This window comes from Amia ocellicauda, chromosome 4, assembly GCF_036373705.1.
Source record: "Amia ocellicauda isolate fAmiCal2 chromosome 4, fAmiCal2.hap1, whole genome shotgun sequence".
Classification (NCBI taxonomy): Eukaryota; Metazoa; Chordata; class Actinopteri; order Amiiformes; family Amiidae; genus Amia; species Amia ocellicauda.
In genome coordinates, this window is record NC_089853.1 from 4,584,680 (window position 1) to 4,607,809 (window position 23,130).

General features: G+C 40.7%; 1 protein-coding gene across 5 annotated transcripts in view; it reads right to left on the reverse strand.

The window, feature by feature from the left end:
* Positions 1-22,553, reverse strand: part of ano1a (anoctamin 1, calcium activated chloride channel a) — a 36,575-nt gene extending 14,022 nt beyond the window's left edge. The window contains exons 1-16 of one of the 5 annotated variants that reach the window (XM_066700578.1): positions 22,088-22,553; positions 17,004-17,156; positions 13,997-14,311; positions 9,972-10,070; positions 9,726-9,877; positions 8,963-9,017; positions 8,683-8,734; positions 8,360-8,415; positions 8,214-8,255; positions 6,104-6,168; positions 5,616-5,750; positions 5,171-5,331; positions 4,028-4,110; positions 2,622-2,633; positions 824-895; positions 363-440 (exon numbers count right to left, since the gene is read on the reverse strand). In XM_066700578.1, the coding sequence (XP_066556675.1) occupies positions 363-440; positions 824-895; positions 2,622-2,633; positions 4,028-4,110; positions 5,171-5,331; positions 5,616-5,750; positions 6,104-6,168; positions 8,214-8,255; positions 8,360-8,415; positions 8,683-8,734; positions 8,963-9,017; positions 9,726-9,877; positions 9,972-10,070; positions 13,997-14,311; positions 17,004-17,108 (1,482 nt within the window). In that variant the 5' untranslated portion in view covers positions 17,109-17,156; positions 22,088-22,553. Of the gene's footprint in view, positions 1-362; positions 441-823; positions 896-2,621; positions 2,634-4,027; positions 4,111-5,170; positions 5,332-5,615; positions 5,751-6,103; positions 6,169-8,213; positions 8,256-8,359; positions 8,416-8,682; positions 8,735-8,962; positions 9,018-9,725; positions 9,878-9,971; positions 10,071-13,996; positions 14,312-15,401; positions 15,778-17,003; positions 17,157-22,087 lie in introns of those variants that run through there. The other 4 variants (XM_066700580.1, XM_066700581.1, XM_066700579.1 and 1 more) reach the window with 4 other exon arrangements.
* Between the last annotated feature and the right edge of the window lie 577 nt (positions 22,554-23,130).

Below are 23,130 nucleotides of genomic sequence, written 5' to 3' on the forward strand. Positions count from 1 at the left end.
TTTTCAAAAGTGTCATTTAAATGCAGGTTTATTCATACTTGGTTGACAAGTAAGAATTACAAACACATTTTACAATGCTCTAGTAGGATTATCATGTATAAATACTAATACATTAATAAAGCTTGTTTTATATTTAATTTTGAATACAGAAATGTACTCACAAAAACATTTGTATTATTGTGTATTACTGACATGATGGTGCATTATTACAGAATGATATTGACCCAGTGCGGTCATTATTTTTATAGTTGTTTTGATGTGTTTTTTATGACAGTCTTTTCTGCCATTCAGGGCCACATTACGATTGTGTTATTGTCTTGACAGACCAGTTAGAAAGAGAATAAAGGTCGCATTTGAAGTACCAGCTTCACCCCAGCCATGGCAGTTTGAACAGTTTGCTTCCATTTGTTTGTTGGCTCTTCTACTACATCCAGATGTTTCTGACAATAAGAATATAAAAACAAAAGCAACACCCCACCAAAATAATCAAAACAAAAGTAAAAAAAGGTTGCAAAAAATGGGTTAAACACATTAAAACTCCCAAATGGACTGTCTCTGGAGAACTGTAGAGGAACGTCACGGAGTTAAATACGGCCTTGGCAGATATCACTGCGAAACTGTAGTGAGACGTGCCAATGAAATGTGTAGTAGGATGAAGTTACAGCTATAAATGTATACATGAAGATGTCCAACAGGATTTTATCATTTTAAAAAATTAGGAGGGAGAACAGTAGACAGGAGACTTCTGGTAGTAAAGCCCTTAAAACCAAGCAACTGCAAATTAACAAAGAAAAAAGCATCTGGACACAAATCCAACTCATACCTTCTTATGTTGCTTCTCCTTTTTCAGCGATTTCTGCATAACCTTGAACTCATACTCTGCCCTTGGGTGGTCCTGGTTAAAATAAAAATGAATTATATGTATACACACATACACACACACTTCTATATATACATATGAGCTTGAGGATTAAAGTGCAGATAACAGGTTAGTACCTTGCAGATACATTAAGAGCAGAAAAATTACAAGACATGAATCAACCTTAGCTGGCGTGTATTCACCAAGCTCCCGATACACCTTGAACCAAGAATTGCATTTAAAATCAAAAAGTATGAAGATCAAGAACAAATTAAAATGGAAACAAGAAAAAAGCAGTTTGTGATCAGTTGCTTAATCAATTCTCGATGGAGAATGTTCGGATTTGTAAATCGGACTGTGCTGTGCTTAAATCCCTGCAGCTGCGACAGAAACTGCAACAGTGCGTGGTGCGAGACGCTGGACTCAACACATTGCCACAGCAGCTGTATGAATGAACCTCAGTCCAGAGTATCACCTGCGGACAGTTCAACAACTACGTGGGGCTACTTCTATGGGTAAAGCTTTTTCTGTCAGATACACTAAGTGAGGTGTGATTATGGACGTCCATCAGCAAGTTCTGAAAGAATAAAGTGTCTTCTGAGTTTGACTCCTCGCAGCCCAATACATTTGGGCATTGTCATCCTATCATAGTCATCTTAATTTTACCATTGTAGGCTATTTTAGGTCTGTACATTTATTTAATATATTTATGATAGGAGAGGATGCTTTTTTGGGCTCCAACATTTTGATATGTTAATTTATCATATTTAACAACTAAGGAATTTAAAGTTCCTGGCACGGAACATGCACACAAATCAAAACTGAAAGCACACGGTTGTTACACTTTTTTTTTTTCCTAACACATCATTATTTTACATATTAATTTTATTCCAAAAAGTGTGCAGCGTCTCCCCTCTCCCCGGGACCCGCACAATGACCTTCCGCCTCTTGTGCAAATGATAATATCATCCATCGGCACAACCCTAATCCAGAGCTCCCATCCACAAAGACAACCCATCACTCATTGTTGTTATTCATTCCAGGTACTGTGGCAACGTCAGTGGACTGTTAAACAGACTAATGCATTTCTGCAGAAATACTTTTTTTATTAACCCATCGGAATCTAGAGTGGCACGTGTGTCACATACAGAGGCTTGCTAAATTGGGATCAAATATTTCTGCCCAGCCTGTTTATTGTTTGTTCTGTAAACATGCCACACCTTGTGCCATCGGGTTAAATAAAGAAATCAAATAAATCTTTAATCCTACACAATTTCTATATGTATAGAAGGCAAAATGTTTACCTATACAACTTACCTCAACTTAACCTAACCTCATGACTTAACTTATGTAAATATGCATATTTGGTCACTCACTTTTGAGTCCATGCTTAAAAACCCCAGACATCCTATTGACCACCTGGTACTAATGTGGGGATTTGAAACTCAGCTTGCTTTGTGACATGCCCAGAGTATGGAAATGCAAAGACGTGTGGCTGATACAAGAGGGGAAATAGGCAGGCGAAGAGGAGCCACAACTTACATCAAAGTGGATAAGTTAGTGGTGCTAGAAGGTGGAGGGAAAATAATTATGAATTAAATTACGCCATAACCAGCATGTTTGAGAGGATTAATGAGCGATGGGAAGGAAAGAATCTCAGAGGGTGCCGTCTGATTGAATCCCGAGAGAGGAACCGTGTGGCTGGCAAGAGGCAGTGAAGGATCAGCTTTAAGTGAGAATCAACCAAATAAAAAATCCAAACCTTAACTGCTTCCTTCAGGAAATCGAAGAGAAAAAACAAACAAAAACAAAACAAATTAAGTCAGCTGAAGTAAAGGAATAATATTTGGTAAAAAAACAACAACAGCAGCAGCGCTACTCAGTACTGCTCAGTTTCGGAGCCTAGCATTGGCAGGGATGAAAATAAGACTCAAAACCTGAACAAAAAGCTCAGTTTGCATTGCCTCAGCTGACACCTCGCACTACTAACATAGATCCTCCATCAGAGCATGTTAGTTATTCGGATTTCCCAACCACACAAACACTGCTCTGCCAGAACAGGAGGTTATACATTAGTGAACTGTATTTTGGGAAATGAATTAAGGTAAGTTTAAGGTAGTGCATGTTTAATGCTTTAAATATCTATACTAAACCCAAAGGGCTAAATTTCACATATGTTGTACTCCGTTGGCATCTGTCTTAAGACTTCACACAATTTAAAACAAACCAATCTATTGTTTCACAGCACTTTCTAGGTATAAGAAGCTGGGCAAAATAAGCACACTGAAGCGCCACACCCCATTTCCAGTGACTGTTTTATCACGGCGAGATCTTTGCTACAGTGTTTACATAAATACAAATGGCTCTCTGGAAGATTTCCCAGGTACTGAACAATAAAATTCAAATACCATCAATGTTGCACTACAGTGACTTTGCTTCAGTGGAATTTTGTCGGGACTGTGCCGAACAGCAGACGGTGTTTGACCAGCAGTGCAGAAGAACAAAGCCCGGTTTGTCTTGGGCACCGATGATGTCATTCTCTTGGATTACCAGCGCAGGGTGCCACACGCCTGCGGCACACAGACACGCCTCATGCGTTCTCTTTGCGCTGTGAGGCAGCACTTTGGACAGTTAAGAGCTTTGAGTGGTGCGGTGTGTGCTTTGCAAAGAACAAAAGATAAAGAAGGATTGGGATTTTCCTCACTCGTTTCTTTTCTGACATCAGCAATAAAAGCAATACAAGTAAAACTTCACCGCCTGAATATAGTGTATGAATTCTCTTTATGTAATACGTAAATAATAGAAGTCACTCTTACGGTCGTTATATCATTCTGCCAGATTAGTGTCATAACACATTTAACGAGCCTGACTGAAGGTAAATAAGCAAGACCTTTTCATGAGAGGCTGCTGGTGTGGGAGTGTGGGATATTCATTATGGATATTGATCAGTCATTTGATGTCCTGACTGATTGGCGCTTGTATAAGAACATGAGAAAGTGTCCAATCGAGAGGGAGCCATTCAACCCATCGTGCTCATTTGGTGTCCATTAATAACTAAGTGATGCGCACTTGAAAGGGGACTGTGGGGCGCAGCTTCTTCATCCTGGTTCTATACTCACAGGGGGTCATCTATCTCCTGAAAGAAAAGAGGAGCGAATCTTCTCTCACCTCCTCCTCTTCGAAGCCGGTCAGATCCCATTTGTAATTGAGTCGCATCTGTCTGCGTTTCCAGTGCTCCAGGAACATGGTGGCTGAAACAAAACAACAACATTGACCGTGACCTAAATGTTTATTAGCAGATAAGCAGAAGCGACGCAGAGAGGGGAAGATACGATCCCTTTCAGATGGAGACGGCCAGAGAGAGAGTTCTACATCGTGCAATAATCGACTACCAGTTGAGTAGCACAGTGATAAATATTTAGTTTGTTTATTTTTTGGGAGATTACCTGTCAAGGAATGTGCCTAAAAGAAATGAACAGATAATGTCTTCAACTGAAGTGTTGGAATAGGGGCTGAGAGATACAGTGTGCGGATCTGGTTACACTGCAAATTACACACAATAAATGTTGCTTTAACGTTACAGGGCAGCCTGACAGGCCATTAAAGAAGAGCTCCACAAAAACATGTCTGCAACTTTTCCCTCTTATAGCCGAGTGAAAAATTATAAACATCAAGCCGCCAATAAATTCTGGATTTGAACTAGTGACCTGACATAGCTCTGCAATAAAGTCAATTGCTTCCTGCCTTCATTCAGAAGTCTGTGATGAGAAACAGGAAAGAGGAAGGCAGACAAAAGGGGTTTATTTTTAAATGAAAGTTACTCTCCAGTATCTCGGAGATTGTGCAGAAGGGTGTTGGAAAAGCACAGCTCTCTCTGTACCCGGCCATCGTATATTACAGTAGGGAACGGCTGGTCAGTCCAGACACGGGCAGCGGACACTCTCTTACAACTGGGTAAATGTTTACAATTCACACACAGCTTCATTATATACAAACAGACTATTGTATGTTCTCTCTGGAAATGTGCAAAAATAGCCAGGCTGTGAAAATAAATAATGGATTTCAAAATAAACCAGCGAGTTTCCACTGAGGCACGCGATCGCACATCTTTGAACAAAACAAAGCAACGCATCAGGCAATTATATGAATGGCTGAATTAACAGACAAATTAAGCTTCATGAATGTAAATGTAATCGGATCGAATAGCCTATAAACACGTCTGAACGGCACTGAAGAAAACCACTGCAGGTCTGAAGTGGAAGACCAACACGTCTGGGACTGACAGAGAAAAGGCCCATCAGCGCGGCTCACCCCACAGCGCCATGAAGATCGAGAAGAAGACGGTGGCGGGGTTGTCGAAGAGGTGGCTGGCCCGGGCCGTGGCGCAGCCGATGCTCAGCTTCCAGTAGCTGCAGGCCCGGTCGCACAGCGGACACATGGTGATGTTGTTCCTCCTGTCGCACATCTCCATGCTAGAGGGGACGGATTAAAAATGGTTTAAAATTCAAAGCAATAATGCCGTTATTAAAACAAGCGTAGTGGGCAAACAAAATAAGTGACATGCCACAATGCACGCCAAGTTACACAAATATGACTAAACTCGAATGGGCGAGGTAGCAGCAATGACAGTACTGGTGCCTCACTAGACAGTCACACCAGTTTACAGCACACATGCATCCCTAACCTCCAGACATTCGCAAGGAGAAGAGAAGAGAAGTCTCGCAGTTTAATCTCAGAGATCGCGGAGTGAACTGACCTGGGAATGTCATCGTCCACAGTGGCACAGCCGTAAAGGAAGACAATGATTCCAACGATGGACGCAGGGATCAGCATCTGAGTGTAAACCCCAAGCCAGGCAAAGTACAGTCCAATCTTTTCCCCAAAATATTTCCTGAAATAGATCAGTCACAAGTTATTTTGTCAGCACTTACGTACCTCAATCCATTATTATACAAATTCCTACTTTAACAGATATAATGCTCATACTGTAACGTCTCACAAATAAAATGTGGCTGAATGTCACATGGCACTAAAATAAGAAAGCACATGTGCACGTATTAGTAAATTGACTCTGTTCTAGGTGTACCTGTTTTTACTCGGTTATTGAATACATCAAATGATCTTCTTTGGTATTTTCACTTGAAGGCAGAAATACCTTAAAGTTGTCTTTAAAAACAAACCCCACAAAAAAAAACTAAAACTAAACTAACCGGCAGCATGAATATAACCCAACTGGTATCTCACCTGATCAGGCTAATCGGCTGGTATTTATAGAAGACACTGTAACTTGCCCACTCTTCATAAAGCAGCTGCAAAAGGGAAACGAGATTAAAACTAATTGGATAAGGTGTCAATAGATTTTATGAAAGAGGCCGTGGAATACATGACAAACTATGGTGAGCAGTTATTTGGGACAGCCCTCTAAAGTGAAACCTAGAAAACACAATTTCCCCCACATTTTCTACCTCCAGGGCCAGTCCAAATCCCCCAAACTGTGTTTAAGTGAAATAAAATTAATTTGTTTTCTGTATTAGACATCGACGTTGCAGTCTCACCCCTTTAATGTTTAGAACCCCTGCCCCCCCCCCCCACCCCCCACCCCCCACAATGGTGGTCCGACCACAAGCTGCGTCTGGATGGTCCCATTAAACACGGTGCAGATAAAGCCGCCTCAGCAGGCCTCCCGATCTGGCAGTTTATCACTCTCTGGCGGTAATGTGATCCGTGTGTGTGTGGGGGGGTGAAACTCAACTCTGAGCAGACGCTCCGATTCCCACACGCAACACGAGCACAACACCTTCCACAGTACGGCTGCTGCACAGAACTACACAGTGACATAACACCGTGCAAAATGATCAAAAACGACCAAGTGTTCAATCACACGATCATGAGAAAATGTAAAGAAATGCACAAGCACCTAATCCTTTTTATTTGTGTATTCTGTGATGGAGAGAACTTGCTAGTTGCTACCAACTGTGTTTTGCATTTCCTACAGTTCAAATTTGTATATACTTAAATAAACAGCAAATAAAACAGAGATGGACACTCCTGAACCCTTTCCAGACTTTCTACTCTCAAGAGGAGACTAAACTATTGGCTTGATGTGATGCCAAAACTTATTCATCACGTACAGTATAGTTTAAATGGCTACAAAATACTATAAAAATAGTAACATATCGGTCTGTGTTTGTTTATACATCAAAATAAACCACATTTAATATGAGTTCAGAAAACTATTCTCAATGAATAGCACAGAAAAAGCAGCTCACTGTTCATACATTTGTTTCTCAAACACTACAAAGGGTGGCCTTTGACAATTGCCGTTAAAGTTTGCCATTAGAAAATATCCATTTATTTATAAGATGTAAGGAAACTGCTGCTATTTAAAATCACTGACAACGTTTAACGCACTGTATAACTTTGGGAAACCAAGAGTAGTCAGGAGGGGGAAGTCAAAGCATCACTTTGTCAAAGCGTTGATCCAGAAATACAACGCACTCGAGTCCAACACAAACCGACTGCTACTTTCAGCTGTCAGGAGAACAAGTCTGGCGAATATTATGACCAAAATAAGAGAAATTGACTTGCGATCTTGATGTTCATGAACTTATGAGGCGGCGCTAGTAATCTCCTCTCAGCTTCAGGGATTTATGCCCAGTCTCTTCACCTCTAGTCAAGTGCAGGGTCATTACGTACATTTCTGAAGCATCCTTTATGTTCACTGCGGTTTTAAGCAATCTGGGTTTTATGAGTGCTATGAAGACACTCGCCAAAACGTTCATAAATAAAGTACTCAGTAATACATTTTATGGCCAATACATCGCCTGGGATGTTATCTCTGAAGGCCTATACATCACATTCGAGGATAAAAAGGGCGAGCGAGTGAATCGAGGAAGACTTAAAGCTAGTCATCCAGGTTCCTATTTCACTGGAGACTTTAAACGCTTTATTGTTTAGGCACTTCTCCCATTAGCTCCATCTAACAAAGACATATACGCATACGATCGGGCTGAAAAAACACAGCAGGCCCCGTCACCGGCCCTCATTAAAGAGATTTCCTCTGCAACAGTAAACACCTGTCCACATCCAGATTAACAACATTAAACACTGACCGGCCCTCAGCACTGGAGCCAACTCAAGGCTCAGTGCATCGTGCCAGGTGAAGTCTGATAAGGATGTTTTAAAACCGTTAAAACAACCTGTCAGAACCACAATAACACGGCCTTCAGACCAGAAGAAAGGTTTCCACTGTTAACACGCACAATTGTCTGTCTGAATGCATGCCAGGAGGAGAATTAAGACAGACAGAGCATTCAGTTTCAACCTCTTCTACTGCAAAGTTTGATTCGTTTACCTTTCTGTCATTGGGGTCAATGTTTTCACCATCTATATCCCCCTGCAATAAAGAAATCAGACTTAGATCACATGTCATATTTATACATACTTCATATGCATTTAAATATATACGTTATAAAAGTACTCTTCGATAGCGAAACTCACATCATGCAGGGGGTAGGCAGCCGTGTAAATGCCATTGGCAAGCAGGCTGGTAATCCCTGTAGAGAAAAAGACACAGATATGAGGTCAGGCCCCTCAATCTTTTTATGAAAAAACACTTTCTAGAATAAGCTGTACTGTCAGGGAGATGATACTGAAAAAACACTAGGAAAACCAAACGCCGTTACATTTATTTTAATAGCACTGAAATAGCAGTTTAATCGTTCTTACACGGCACACAGTAGAACGATCCACTCAAGATTAACAGATAGAGTCCGTGACAAATGGAAGTTTTGTTCTTTAAGGCAGGAAGTGATGTGGCTTACCCATGCTGTATTTAGCTTTAGTGCATTTTGTGCGCTTCAGTATTTCAAAAACCTAACAAAGAGAAGAACACAGTGTGGATCTGTGAAGACAGGATCAAATCAATCTATCTCATTGAGATTTCTACAAAAATAGAACAAATCTATTGACAGACATCTCATTATCATCTCAATTATCATCGTATCGAAAGCCACAAAATCACACCTCAAACAAACAAGATAGACATACAAAATCAACTTTTATTTTGTGGTTTTCTGGGAACATTTTGTATGTAATACTTACTATTGAACTCCTGGTTTTACTGTCAAAAAATGAGTCCCTATCTGATAAATCAAACCTGTTAAAGAAATTACAGTTATTATGACATTTTCAACTCTTTTAAATGAACTTTAAAGAAATGCTAGAAGTCGTTTTTTTTGTCTATGTTCTTAAATAATTAAACGGGTTAAAACTTGTATCCAATCACACATTTACCACAATTAGACACTTTCTACTACTTATAACAAACATAAAATGCAATATGATCTGGAATAGGTCTATGTGTAGGATCAATAACTTAAGTGGAACATAATAGCTAGATGCTGTTTGGAGATAAAATACTGTGACAGCTGGGGAGTCATCGAATGTAAATACCCTCTGCTGTCCAACACACAGACTTTTTCCTGTATGGAAAGCAGGACTGTTTGATGGTAAGGGATTTAGAAGAATGGAAACTTGTCAGCATCTGACTTGTTCTTTAAACAAACAGAGCCAGTGCTATTTGTTTATGGGTCAGCTCAAGTATTTTTATATTTACACAGTGACTACCATATCTTTTCTTTTTATATGCTTGGCACATCTGGCCACGCTGTTTACACTTGCTTAAATGTATACAAGTTATTTTAGAACAATATCAATTTAGATTTTAGCTACTCAGTCACTTAAGGACTATCCCATTGAAAGCTCGTTAGGTGCTTGAGTAATTCACTTTAAGAACAAGCATGTTATCGTTGTAGTTCCGATTACTTTCAGAGCATCAATCGGGTTCATATTCAAATGTACTCACAAGTGTTGTTTTTCTCTTGAAAACGGGTAGGAAAGGTGCTTCACATTGGTTATCCTATTTTCCTCCACGTTGGGATGGAGTGGTTCTGTTACTTTAGTAATAAATGAATTAATCTTTTCCACAAAGTTGCTGCCCTGCTTAATCTCGTACACCTAGAGACAAAAAGATGAGATGAGTTAAGAAAAAGCAAGCTGCTGAAAAACAGTGGGAATTTAAAACAGGCGTAATTTGAAAGGGACTACATACTTTTTTGGTTGGCATTTTGATCTTCATGAATTCTGCTTCTCTACAGAGGACGTTCCAGGGAGCGTGTATTTTCACAAATCCTACTCCGGGGGTTTTAGTCTGCAACAAGGAACATTAGAGAACAGTGTGTCACATACCAGCGATTATTACCAAAATAATGACTTGAACCGTTACGCTGCTTTAAGAAGGACTCTGAGACCATATAACATACAAATCAACATCAAAGTTTATCTTAATTTTTTAAAAACCACAGCTTCCATCAAAATAATTGAAGCCCTTTAACAAAATAATATTCTTCATGAGTCTAAGAAGGAAAATAAATCGTTCAACTCATTCTAATATTTGTCTCCTCGTCTCACATTACTGTGAACTCTCCGAAGTCCACGTTGAAGGCCTCGGACATAAAAAAGCCAGCATGCCTCCCCTGGGATCTAGTATCGAGTGTGTGTGACTGCTGCAAACAGGTCATTTCCTGCTCTTTGTTTTTCTTCACAAACGGCATGAGTTCATGTTCTGATCTGCCGATGAACAAGGATCACAGAAAGCGAGAGGGTTAAAGTCAAGAATGCGCAGAATGCCGCGAGTGTAAACACGGCAGAGCGGATCGAGGAATGTTTTGGTAACAGAGTCGATTCTAATTCAAATCATATTTGTGCTTCTAAAACACAAATTTATGTTTCAAGGGGGCAGCGATCTCCTAGATACATGCCATAAATCAGGAGGGGTCATCTCGTGTTTACTTCCAGCTCTCTTACACTAGGGATGCTAGACCATTTCAATCTTAAATAAACAAACAAACAAATAAACTATCATACATGAATTTCAGTAGCCTGAAAAAAGTTATATTTTTGAACGCAAGTAAAAAAGGCATCATAGCTGCCAGCTGGAACATAGACCCTACTGTTCCTTAAGGGCTAGATCTTGCATCCTGCATGACATTTTAAAATCAGAGACGTGTATTTTATTAATGTAAATAAACAAAAGAGGCCGACACTGCTTACACTACATTCACTTCAGGTCAATCATTATTTAAGAGTTGTTTGTTTACTGTTGGTGAACACGCTGGTCAACACAGTAACCGGAGCCCTGATGGGAAAGCCAGCTAGTCCCTTGATTGCTGCGAAGATTATATTTCCCACCCATACTGAACTACTTAACTGAACAGCTCTTGCAAACGTTGGTCTGGCAGACACAAAACTAGGAATGAAATATCCTGATAATAAAAGATTCCTTTACATGTACAAAAGACAATACAAATAGATTGTGTTTCTCAGGGCAGTATCCAAGTGAATAAGCCTACCTCCATTATCATAAATATCACTCTCTCCAAAACGTCAACATATACGTGGTTAACTTCTCATTGCATCATTGGCATTTGCTCCTAAGCTACTGTAATGTCCCAATTATACGTTCAGTAGATGGCCCCAACTTGCGACAGTTTGCTGGATGAACTTTCTTGACCCCAACCTGTCATTGCATCATAACACTACTATTAAAGCTGCTGAGCTCATCCCAGTTGGACATGGTCTTTTCACCGTCTCCTATCACTCTCCTCCATGAAGTGGCCGAATCGCTGACCATCACACTATTCATCTTAATTAAACACACTAGTGAAACCGGGCTTCCTGGACAGAACAGACCAATTGTATTTGTAACCGACATCAACTCGCTGCCCTAGAATAAACAAACCTACAGCGAGGAGAAAAAGACATTTTACTGAAAGCTCACGTATATTTACAATTACTACTACATTCAATGCAAAGGAAAAGGCAAGAAAGCCATTTAATTCTGCCCACTTCTTTACCTTCTATCAAGCAAAGCAGGTCTTGCATGTGTCTCTCACTTTCACTAGCATTCGAAAATAAAACTGAAACTGCCGTCATACATATTCGAGGATGTCCGTCTTACAAGAGCTTGAAAGGAATGCCGTTTGGGCTGAAAGTAAGGTTGTCACACAATAGTTAGCCTACATAGTATTCTTTCATCCACCCTTTACAAGCTGTGCTACTTGTTTAACCTGGGCAAGTTTAGGACTCTCTGCACTTGACTTTCAGGCATTCAATGCTTATTAGACACTAGAGACAGAAATTAACTGTCCAGTAGCACAAGACTGACCCAGAGGAGGTGATCCGTGACCATTAAAAAACATAAATCTGTAATTAAGGGAGGGAAATGCCTTATTTACACTTCCAAATTCCCATTGCTACAGAAGAATTGGATCCAGATGCTAATTACATCCAACAAAATGTCTTTTGTATACAGATTAGGTTACAATATCAGCTATAATGGTCTACAATACATGGGACATCTGATTGTAATCACCCTCATTTCCACCCAGGATAAATATGAGGGAAAGACAAAAAAAAATGACACTTTACCCTCTTTCCCCAACACCACAATCTTCTCTGAATATAATGAGGCATGGTACTTCCTTAACACACACAACGAGTCTCTAAACACATTTGGTAAGATTCAAAACACACTTTTGTAATTCCAAATATTTAGGAAAGCAGTAAATATGGAAATCATGTAAAACGTTATGTTTACAAGTTTATTTTTAGCAATTTTCCACAACAATTTTGACGTGAAAAATGTAACCTTAAAATGAAACCTTCCCATTTCTGTGTGAAAAGATGGTTGACCGCTGCTATCAGCAGGGGAGGGCCTTTAGATTCAAAACTGTGCATGGGGGGGGTGCATACAGTCATGGTCTTCGTTCATGATAAGTGGTTATATGTAAAAAGATAACGTAGAGGAAAGTAAAACATTTCCCTGTCTTGGGGCGATTTGCCAGACTTCAAAATTGGTCTGGGGCATGTCTATAAACTATATCCCTCATGCAATTTGCCAAAAAAGAAAACCATGGAGTACAGGATGAAGCCATACGGTCTTCACACCTTAGAGACCATCTACACCAGGTAAAACTGTGTTTCTTCTGGAGTTAAACCAAACCAGTGAACAAACCAGAGATTCCCTCAACTCACTCCTCAGAACTCGGCTGCGAGGAAGATCTGGGAGATACCCATTTACCACCATATTCCCCTGTGAGCAGGAAGATAAAAATAACAGAAGTTCAGAGTCCATCACTGTTCATGTATTTTTAGACGTTAACTGTATACCCATCCTCTCTCCTGCTCAGAGCTTCCATGCTGATTTCACCTGGCTAATCCAATGGCGCAACTCCACCGAGGAGGCAGAATGAAATCTAAGCTCATCTCCCGATGCTTCGTGCACAGGAGTGCCAAACGGTGACGCAGAGTCACGAGTTACACGATAGGACGGGGAGGGGTGTCGAAAGTCCTGTCCCCCCCCACAGGACTTCAGCCCCATTTGTCATTGACATTAATACACTAGAGAGATACGTGGGAAAGTCCTCCTGGCAGGTGATCTTTTGCCTCGATCTGCACTTGCGGGCCAGTCGGCAGCAAGGGTTTCATTTCACAAGGCATGTCTACAAGCACACCAGCTCACGATCAAGTCTGCACCCTAATACCAGATTATTTAATTAAAATACCTGTCATGGCCACAGGTTTCGTGTTCTCTCCAGCAGGTGCGCACATTTGCCTCCTCCTCACACTGTCCTCTGCCAGCACGAGCTCCGACACTCCTTCGTGATTCGAGGTGAACATTCACGGTAGACGAATGCCCACCAATTGTTCTTGAGAGAAACCATTTCATTCCCCTCACAGCCTAGCGAATAAACTAAAGAGGACTAAAACATACAACCCCCAGCAATATATTTTACGAAGTGAATATTCAAGCCAAACACTCCATTTACTACTGCTTAAGATTAGCCATTTTAGCTGACGCCAAGGATCTTTCGCCATGCCAGTCTGTACTACACCCTTTTGTCTTCTTTTTATTGTGTCTGTGAAAGCCAACTAGCTGACATCAGAGAGAGAGAGAGAGAGAGAGAGAGAGAGAGTAAACCAATGTACTGAAAGTATTCATATTGCCATGGCAGCATTACCTCCTCTGACTGATAACTCCAAACATCTACAGCAAGGGAATGAAAACATATTTACATTTTCGTCCATCTCCAGCTCGAGGCCCATCTCCATGAGGATGCCCTCAAACTCCTCCCGGCGGAAGCGCTTGTCGTCCTCGTGGTAGTCCACGCTGAGGTCCTGCGCGGCGATCTCGGGGTCATTCTTGGACGCGGCGCGGTGGCTCCTCCGGAGGGTGCGGGTCAGGGCATTCCCGCGAGACGAGCGCTTTCGGGAGCCACTCGGTTTCTTGACATGGTAGGTGAGAACATAATCCACCTTCCTCTTGCCATCTTGGAAGTACAAGCCCTGTCTGCAGCGGGTGTTCTCCTCGGGGACCAGGGAGTTTAAGATCTGGGAAGACGAGAGAGGAGGTCTGGCGTGAGAGCGTGTGTGTCAGTGTGCGTTGGTGTAAATGAGTGAGTGTGTGTCAGTGTGTGTTGGTGTGGGGGGGGCAAAGGGGACACAGGCAGATAATGAGGCATCGTATAAAACACCTATAAAACAATCAAGGATGTGGGCCTGAAAACTATTTCCCTTTCAAATATTTGCATCCCCACCCTTGTTTGCTGACCAACCACACCTGGGAGATAATCATTTATATACATGTGTGTATAGTGTATATCACTTTATTGATTTATTTTAACACAGTCAAGTTTCAGAGTCAGTGATAACTTGTCTTCTTGGACATTGAACACCCACAGGTGTTCAATGCTGCTGATTGCAGCTCCTATACATATTGCAGGTGATCAATATGATATTATCTGTGTTCACACTGCTTTCATAGATTAGACAACAAACGTAAATCAAGCGTTATTCAAATAATCATGAAAACAAATCTCCAAAGTATTACCAAAGTAAGTCCACTAATATTACCGTTTTACGCATATTGTGTAATTAATCCATTAACAACGTAAACGTTAGTAAATGGAAGAGTATTCGGTATATTATTGTATTGTTATATATTTAAATCAAACTTCAAATGAAAGAAAATCCTGTTGCTCCCAACTAAACTTAAAATATGATTGTATTATTTATTTCTCCTTGTCCAGGGCGACTTACAAACATTTACAACATTAACTTGCAGTAACAATGCAGAACTAAATCATAATAAATAGCTGATATAGTATAATCTCTTTCAGGACAGTAAAATAAAGAGATCATAAGTTTGTTGATTGCAGGGAAGGGTTTGAACTTGTAACTGTGAAGTCAAACACACTGAAGCTGTGGGAAGGAGAAACAAAATCGCAAAAGAAAACTTTGAAAGAAACCAAAAACAAAGTTACTCTGTTCAAGATCAATCCTGACCCAGAGAAACACTTACAATACGTTTCTATTGCTGTAAAAACGCTTTATAAATGTCCAACAGCAAATGCTTCAACTCATCTTAAAAGGCACTATAAAACATTACCGCGAAGCGCATTTTGTGCAGAGCCGTACTCACTTCAAACTTCCCGTGAAAAATAACATCCCTTAGGTAATCTTTACGTCTGCCCGCATTTTGTAAAGAAATCCCGATACTTTCAGGTGCCACGGCTGCCATCTTCCCATTACTGAGCCCGTGTAATTGCGGTAATTAGCGGGTGGTGCGCGGCGTGGCCCGCAGGCTTTGCGCGATTGATGCCGCAAGTCCGCCTGTCACTTGAGAAGCGCAGCCGAGGAAGCCAGGAGCTAATATTAGACAAAACTATAAAGTCCCGATCTCAACCTGAGCAGTGCTGCCATCAGAGTCCTCCACTGAGAACCAGAAGGAGAAAAGGCATGCGTCTCTATCTTTGAAACTGCTGTATGATTTCACACATTTCCAGACAGCAGTTCAAATATATATAGATACATTACACGACGTTAATTCCTTGCCAAAATGTAAGAAAAACAGATCCGTCTTATTTCCCTAACGTGCATCTCATCGCAGCTGTGCAGCAGATTATCACTTCCGTCCTTATTTGAATTGACTGCCACCCACGGCCCTGAGCGGGCTGTTCATCTAGTCTGACTTCACAGAGTGCAGTGCATACAGGTGCAGAGCTATAGGGTCACAGAGTGCCTGCTCATTGACGTGCTGATAATATAAACATCAATTAGAAACCCTTTCCAATGAAAAGGAAAGAGGATGTGCAGACCTTCGTGCATAAATCCTGATGCAGAAAGCAGCTGCAACAAGTTGTTTTTTCAGCTTTTGTTCCCCTACGGTGGCCTTAAAAGCATACTTTAATTTGATATTGACAATTGGTGAAGTTACGATGCATTTCCCAACAAGAGACTCAATGTATTTTTAAGATGTGGGCGAATGATGCATCTTCAATTAAACATTCCAGTATGCTCTTTTGTTTTGATGATAACATCAGCATTGCAACGTGAGCATTGCATGTTCTTCTCAGACAACCACAAAAAACAAGAGCACGACACTAGTCACTGGAAACGGGCCCTGAATATCTCCAACTAGTCCCTTTAGGAAACACATGTAAGACTTTACTAAACGGTCCCAAGGAAGGCAGAGCAAAGTTCGGTTCTCACAGGAAACATCAGGAAACGGGTTAATTGGTCTTAACAATGCAATGTATTATTTTATACCAGAGTTCTTTCAAATTGAAATTCGCAGAGACTGAAAAGGAGGAAAGCAACAAGAAGAGTGCGTGCTGCAGGACATGATTTGTTGTAACAGAATAAAAATGGAAGCAGCTGATATATAAAAACAACAACTGTAATTGGTACCTCTGTTTTTTCTTTTCTTGCAACTATAGAATTGCTACCTTTCGTGCCCAACAATTTGCAATAGCTGGTCTATGTATCCGTGATCTATTCCCTGCCCTGGACTTCGAACCAACCTGTTCTTTCTGCACAGCTGTCCGAGTTTCCAAATCACAGGGTGAATTCTACAGAACAGGTTGGCACCATATAATTTGCCATAAGGAATAAATCTATACATTTAATAAGTGGTACAGATATGTGATCCTTATATTTTTCATATGCCAAAATGTCTGTTGCGTTTGGATTACTGTTGCTGTTCCGTTTATTAGTCGAACAGCCTGCCGAGAGACTGACTTACCATGGGATCTTGTTGGACGTATCCAATCTCTTCAATCCCCTTGATATTGATGATGTCGACCTTTTCTTTGACGGCCAGTGGGGTATACTTCTCATTTCTCTTCATTGCAGACGGTTGATGTTCCTCTTCTACAGTTAACTAAATAGCCTTTACCTAAGGGGATAATAAATAATCAGTACAGTATATTCAGGCACATAAAGGAATGAATGATGTACTCAACAGAATTATCCAAGAGTAAATCTAAGAACTGTATTCAGCTCTGTGTCTGATTACAAGCATGAGCTTGGTGTTCATCTGAAGTGCCGGTAGAGGAATGTGTTAAAAAGCACGCGAGAACCTTTGAAACATGACTGCATTTGTAATATCAGCACTAGAGGAAAAGCAATATTTTGTAACAAAGAATGTACCAGAATGCTAAGATTTTGATGGTACATTCTCCTCTCTAAACCAACCCCTGTTTCATCCACGTAGATCTCAAATACCTTTCTTATCAGATATAGTATTTTTTTTCCTGCATTAATGAATAGCTGTGTGCGAGACTAATGCATTTATTCCCTATGACTCTGGGACAGTTTATCAGTAAAGGCAGTACATTCATCTTCCTTTTAATTGAATGTATGACTCAGCATAGCTCAGCTTATCAGTAATGTAATTAAAACTGTATTGACTTAAAAAAACATTCATTAAAAAATGCAGATTATGAATAACTGAGTGATGTTAAACAGTTGGATGTCAGCGAGGGATTTCTTTAATGAACGCACACACAGAGTGGATTCTGTACTGTAGACATATGTGCGCATATGTGTATTTGTAGTTTCCTTGAGACTTTCCTGAGTTGAGTTCATTGCCCTTTTTCCCCTCAATAATTCTGCAATGGGTTCAGGAGACAAGTTTGCAGTCAAGGTGGTATTTGTTAGGTCTTATTAAGTCAAATTAAATAAATGATCATGAGCACAAAAACACCCCTCTCTCCTTCCACAAAACAACTGCCTTTAAAACTCCCCTCTACCACATAAAAGGGCTTTTATATGGATGTTTTCTGTAAACAGTTTTAATTCCAGTCGAATACACCTGCTGCACTTGCCCTTCGAGCACTTGGCATCATCAAGTGTTCAAAGTTATAATTACAGCGGGGAGGGGGCAGAGTTGGGCAGGGGGCCATAGGACTCAGGGATGTCATACTGGGCCAGAAGGGGGCCTGTCCAAACGGCCATCTTTTGAAGATGAGCGTGAAGAGTGAATTGTGCATCCCCAGTGCTTTGAAGCAGTGTCCCAGGCCCCATTCCAAAACAGACCAGCTGAACTCATTGAGTCTACTTATCCAATGAAAGCTCCCAAGCAATGTGTAGACAAGTAAGTAGCGGGAAAGACAAAACTGCACCTTGATACTCTAACACATGGTACAAGCACCACCTGCCTTTTTTTCCTTTGGCAACTCCTTGTTAATTTTGTGTTCCTGCTCTGCCTAACAGGTACTGTGCAAAAAGTACATGATAACCGTTTGCTTCAAAGGAAACAATTACTACAATGGTAAAGAGTACTGTTAATTAATTAATTGATCTTTACATGGATGGGTCCTAAGGGTACTTTAAAAATTCAATCCCAAATCCCAAGTTATATGACACACATATGTATCCATTTTTGGTCAGATGCTTCTTTCTAATCATAAATATAATGGCTATCAGGTACATGTTTGTGGTTTGCTAGGTCTTTGATTAAATCCAGCTCAGTTTATTCCCAATTCTGCAGCATTCATCTATGGAGTTACACTTGCTTTGTAGGAAGTTTCTATTCACATGCGCTTACTTTATATATATATCATCATTAAAGAATAATTTAATATTTCAAACACACAACACAAAGTATACATTCAAATTAAATGTGTGTGTTTACAAACCAGTTGGCTCACTTAAGATTTTCTGTTTGGTGATCATCACATGCATGGATTACACAGACCCTAAAACTGCGTGCAGCTGAACAGCGAGTTTGTCCAGCACAGTATGGGAAATGCTCATTTTACTCCTTCTGACCCTAACCCGGATGGTCCTTTACTATTCTCCTAAAGCAGTGGTTCCCAAACCGGCCTGCAGCGCCCCGACCTGCTGGTTTTCGTTCCAAACGGGACTCAATTGGATAATTCAACCCTTAATTGAACTGAACGATAAATCTAAGTAATTAAGATCTCAGATGGAACAAAAGGCGGAGGGGGGGCTACAGGACTGCTTTGGGAACCACTGTCCTAAAGGAAGAAAAATGAAAACGCAGGCTGATTAAACTACATTACAGCTGGTTTCTATCAAGCCGATATCGGGGGCTCGACTGCGCTCTTGTGTTCCGTGTTAGATTTGAAAAATGGGCTTCAGGCCAATACAATGTTTGGCAGTTTAAATAAGCACATTACAGCGAGTCTCCGTGGGAATCAAAGTTGAAAAAAGAAGGAGAAGGAGAAGAAAGGAACTTCCTTGGGTCTAATATTAGAATCTCCGCGTTCTCCTTGGAATCCGGATGCGCAGCTTCATCAGTGTGGATGGATCTGCCACCAGCATCAGCCTATTTATGTTAGCCTTCAAAATACACCTCCGTACTGTACTTTGAGCAATGCTTATTAAAATAGACATGACCTTCCACGGCGTTACTTTTTAAATTACTCGTTTTTTATAGATATAAATACATAAACCAGCATTCGCAAAAATATCTCAAGAATGTCTAGTGCGCTTTATAAACTCCCTCCATTACGCACGGCTATATTGTACATTGATAGTTATAAATCTTTCATATTTAGAAAATCACACACTGGTGCAAGTTGTACTGCATTGTTTATACTATTAGGAAAACACAGTTGGCCTTTCTTTTTAGCCAAATGCATGTAAATCGTGAGATGGATTGCTTCAGTACAATACCATAAATATACTTACAATACCCTGTGGCATCATACTTTTTGAGAAGTTTTCCCGTTTGCGTTTCCACCCACGTCCGATCTCACTATGCACTGTATTCAACCCAGGCACAGTTTTACAATTTCTTTAAAAACATGAAGTCGTCGCTAAAGTGCCAGTAACCCCCGAGATTGGGCTTCCCAGTGCAACGTGCTTGAATCCAAAATTAGTTTTATCCTGGAGCATCGCCACTCCTATTGGAGAGGCAACGCAAGAAGAAAATGAATGAAAAACATCAAGAGCAAACCAGGACAAAAATACATAAAAATAATATGGTCTCTCGATGTTACATTAAGATCTGGTTCCTAACGCAACTCCCAGCGCAAAACCATCAATCAACCAGAGCGCTCGCCTGTAACCCGTCCTTCGCGATGATTAAAGGGACTGGCACCGAGCAATCAGGCTACTGTAACCCAGCAGGGTAGTGGAAAGCAAACTGTTGCAGCCCAACGACTCCATGTGACTTTATTCGGAAATACTGCAGTCAAACAGAAGTCACAATTAAACAAGTGAAACTGTGGGTTCAATAAGGGGTCAATTAAACAACAGAGCTGAGTTGGAACAAGCGCACGAAGCGGGGTTGGGGCGCTCCACGACTGGCTTAAAACATGCCTGAACATTTTGAAAATAATGCATATCTTTAATCAAACCAGACCATTTTAATGGAATCAATCTCAAAACGCAATAAAAAACGAATCAAACAACACGTTTGCTACCTTAATCCTCCTCAGTATTCTTTCACAAAGGTGTTATAATGTAGATGGACAAAATACGGAACATTTCAATAAATTGAGAAGGAAGACTTTTGTAAAAGGACAATTTCTCAATTTTACGAATAATCGCGACAGGCACCATACAGCATCTTAACACGCCGGTCTGGACCGACACATTGCGGTCAGCAGCGGCCAGTTGAAATGCTCCAAGTATTTCCGAGGCGGTTGACCTTGCTGTAGTTTGAAGTGACAGAAGCAGGTGAAAGGGAGAGGGAAAACGTCGGACTAAATGTCACAACATGTTTGTCATGCTGCGGGGTTAGATCTCCTGTGACAACCTTGAGCTGAATTGGGCATCCCCCAGCTGCACTCTGCGCCAGTACATCGTGTGCATACTAAAAGAGAAAGTCACGCTGTGTTATGAAATAGACGACTTAATCATCTTTAAAAAATGCACCACGAACTTTTCTCCAGTGGAATGTCTCGGATGTTATTCATGTATAAAATGTTTTCCCAGGTAACAATTGAATGTTGCAGCGACTTGTAGTAACATTACAGACGTGGGGTGGCAATGTGAGTTGTGTCCATGCTTTGACACCAGCCATCCTACAAACTTGCAGCAACATTGTTAAATCTTGTAGAAATTGTGTTACTAAAAAATATCGAAATGAGGACCACATTATGCGACTAAATGCCCTGATGCCGTGGATTATATAAACCATTAGGTTTGCATATGTGTATTTATTTATTTATGCATGTTTTTAAATGCACTGAAATTACCTTTTCAAAAGTATCAGGTGCGATTCTTTTTTTTTTATCTACACAAGAGGGCGCTCAAATTCTTCATTTATTTAAATGACATCTTCATAGCCTACATTTGGAAGCGACATTCAATTAAATAAACACGTTAGAACAATTATTTCGATTGCAGGGCTTTGTATAACTTAATTCGTATTCGTTAGAGTGTTTTAATTAAGTGTGTTGCAAATGGGCGCTCTCACAAAAGGCAAAGTCCAAAACAATGAACATATTGAAATACGTTAAATAAATGCACATTAAAAACAAACAAACAAACAAACACAAACATTTAAAGAGTAAGAACTAATACAGACGAAGTCAAGAACAAACAAACTCAAAAACTTGCATATTAGCTTCATCAGTACTGCATACATTGCAGGACTGACTTGATGTCCCTGCACTGGGGAAAAAAAGCTAAAACAAAAATATTCTGCATGAATCCAATGGCGAATATTTCCAATTTAAAATACTTTACTAGGTATTGCATGCCCACTGGGAAAAATAATCACGATTTATTTGGTTTTTTTAGACCAGAGCGTTGCACTATTAACTCTCGAAATCTTAAAGAAGAATTTCCCGTGTAAGATCATAACAAAGTATACTTCATTAAGTAATAAACCTGGCTGGAAGGCTTTACCTGCAGGCCGGATAACGGATGGATGGCTGCAGTCCCTCACAGGTGAGCCGGGTCCATGAGCAGTGCGCTGCCAGGTGCGTCCGGCGAGAAGAGCGCACGGATTGCGCCAGGAGCCCGACACCGCTGCGCGTCCACCGCTGCAAGAAAGCACCAGGAAGTGCAGAGGGGGTGTGACGCTGCCAGGAGTGAAGATGACATGCTTATCTACTGATCTGCAACTTAACTTTCCGCGCCTGTTTATCAATATACATATTGGGATACAGATCGAAATGGTGGTGGATCACATGCCAGACGCATTTGCGCCACCAAACAGACAGTGCAAGATCAAACAACGAGAAGTCAGTGTGCACAGGACTGAGAGAAACGGGAATAGTGACACGTCTAGTGAAGTGTGAGAAGGCAAACTTGCACAGACTAGCCCTGCGTGGTGTGAGAATGAATGCCATTCAATTGAGCTGCACCGTATCTGCACCATCTCGCATAAAACAGCGTACGTATGTTTGCGGTTTACCTGAAAGTTATCATCTGGGTATATCAGTGATGCAACAGTGACATTTTATAATTCCTCCCTAACTCACACACCCCGGCACTCACTTCCTCTGAAACTGAATAGGACTTGAGCCGCCCCACCCATTCTTACAGCCGTGGAAATTTCCACCTTATCTTACGGTTGTGTCAGAGCACCGCGACTCATTCATTGCGCTCTCTATGTGTTTGTGTACATCTTTTCAAACAAATGCACATTTTATTGATGCACACAAACAGGTAGAAGGAAGTGGCATGAAATCAGTCGTCTCTTTCTTATCTGTGACATATTCAGATCATGCTTTACTTTTGCTTTTTTGATCAATGGAAAAAATATATATAATGCATTAGTTTGTGCTACTTTGACTAGATTAAACTGTCTCTTAATAGGCTACTAAATATTTACTTCCATATTGTTTTTTTACCTCCGTTTATTTCCAAAAGCAGAGTTTTTCAGAGCACTGTATAGACATTAGATGTGTTGATGACATAGCTTTTTATAAGCTCTCCCACTATAC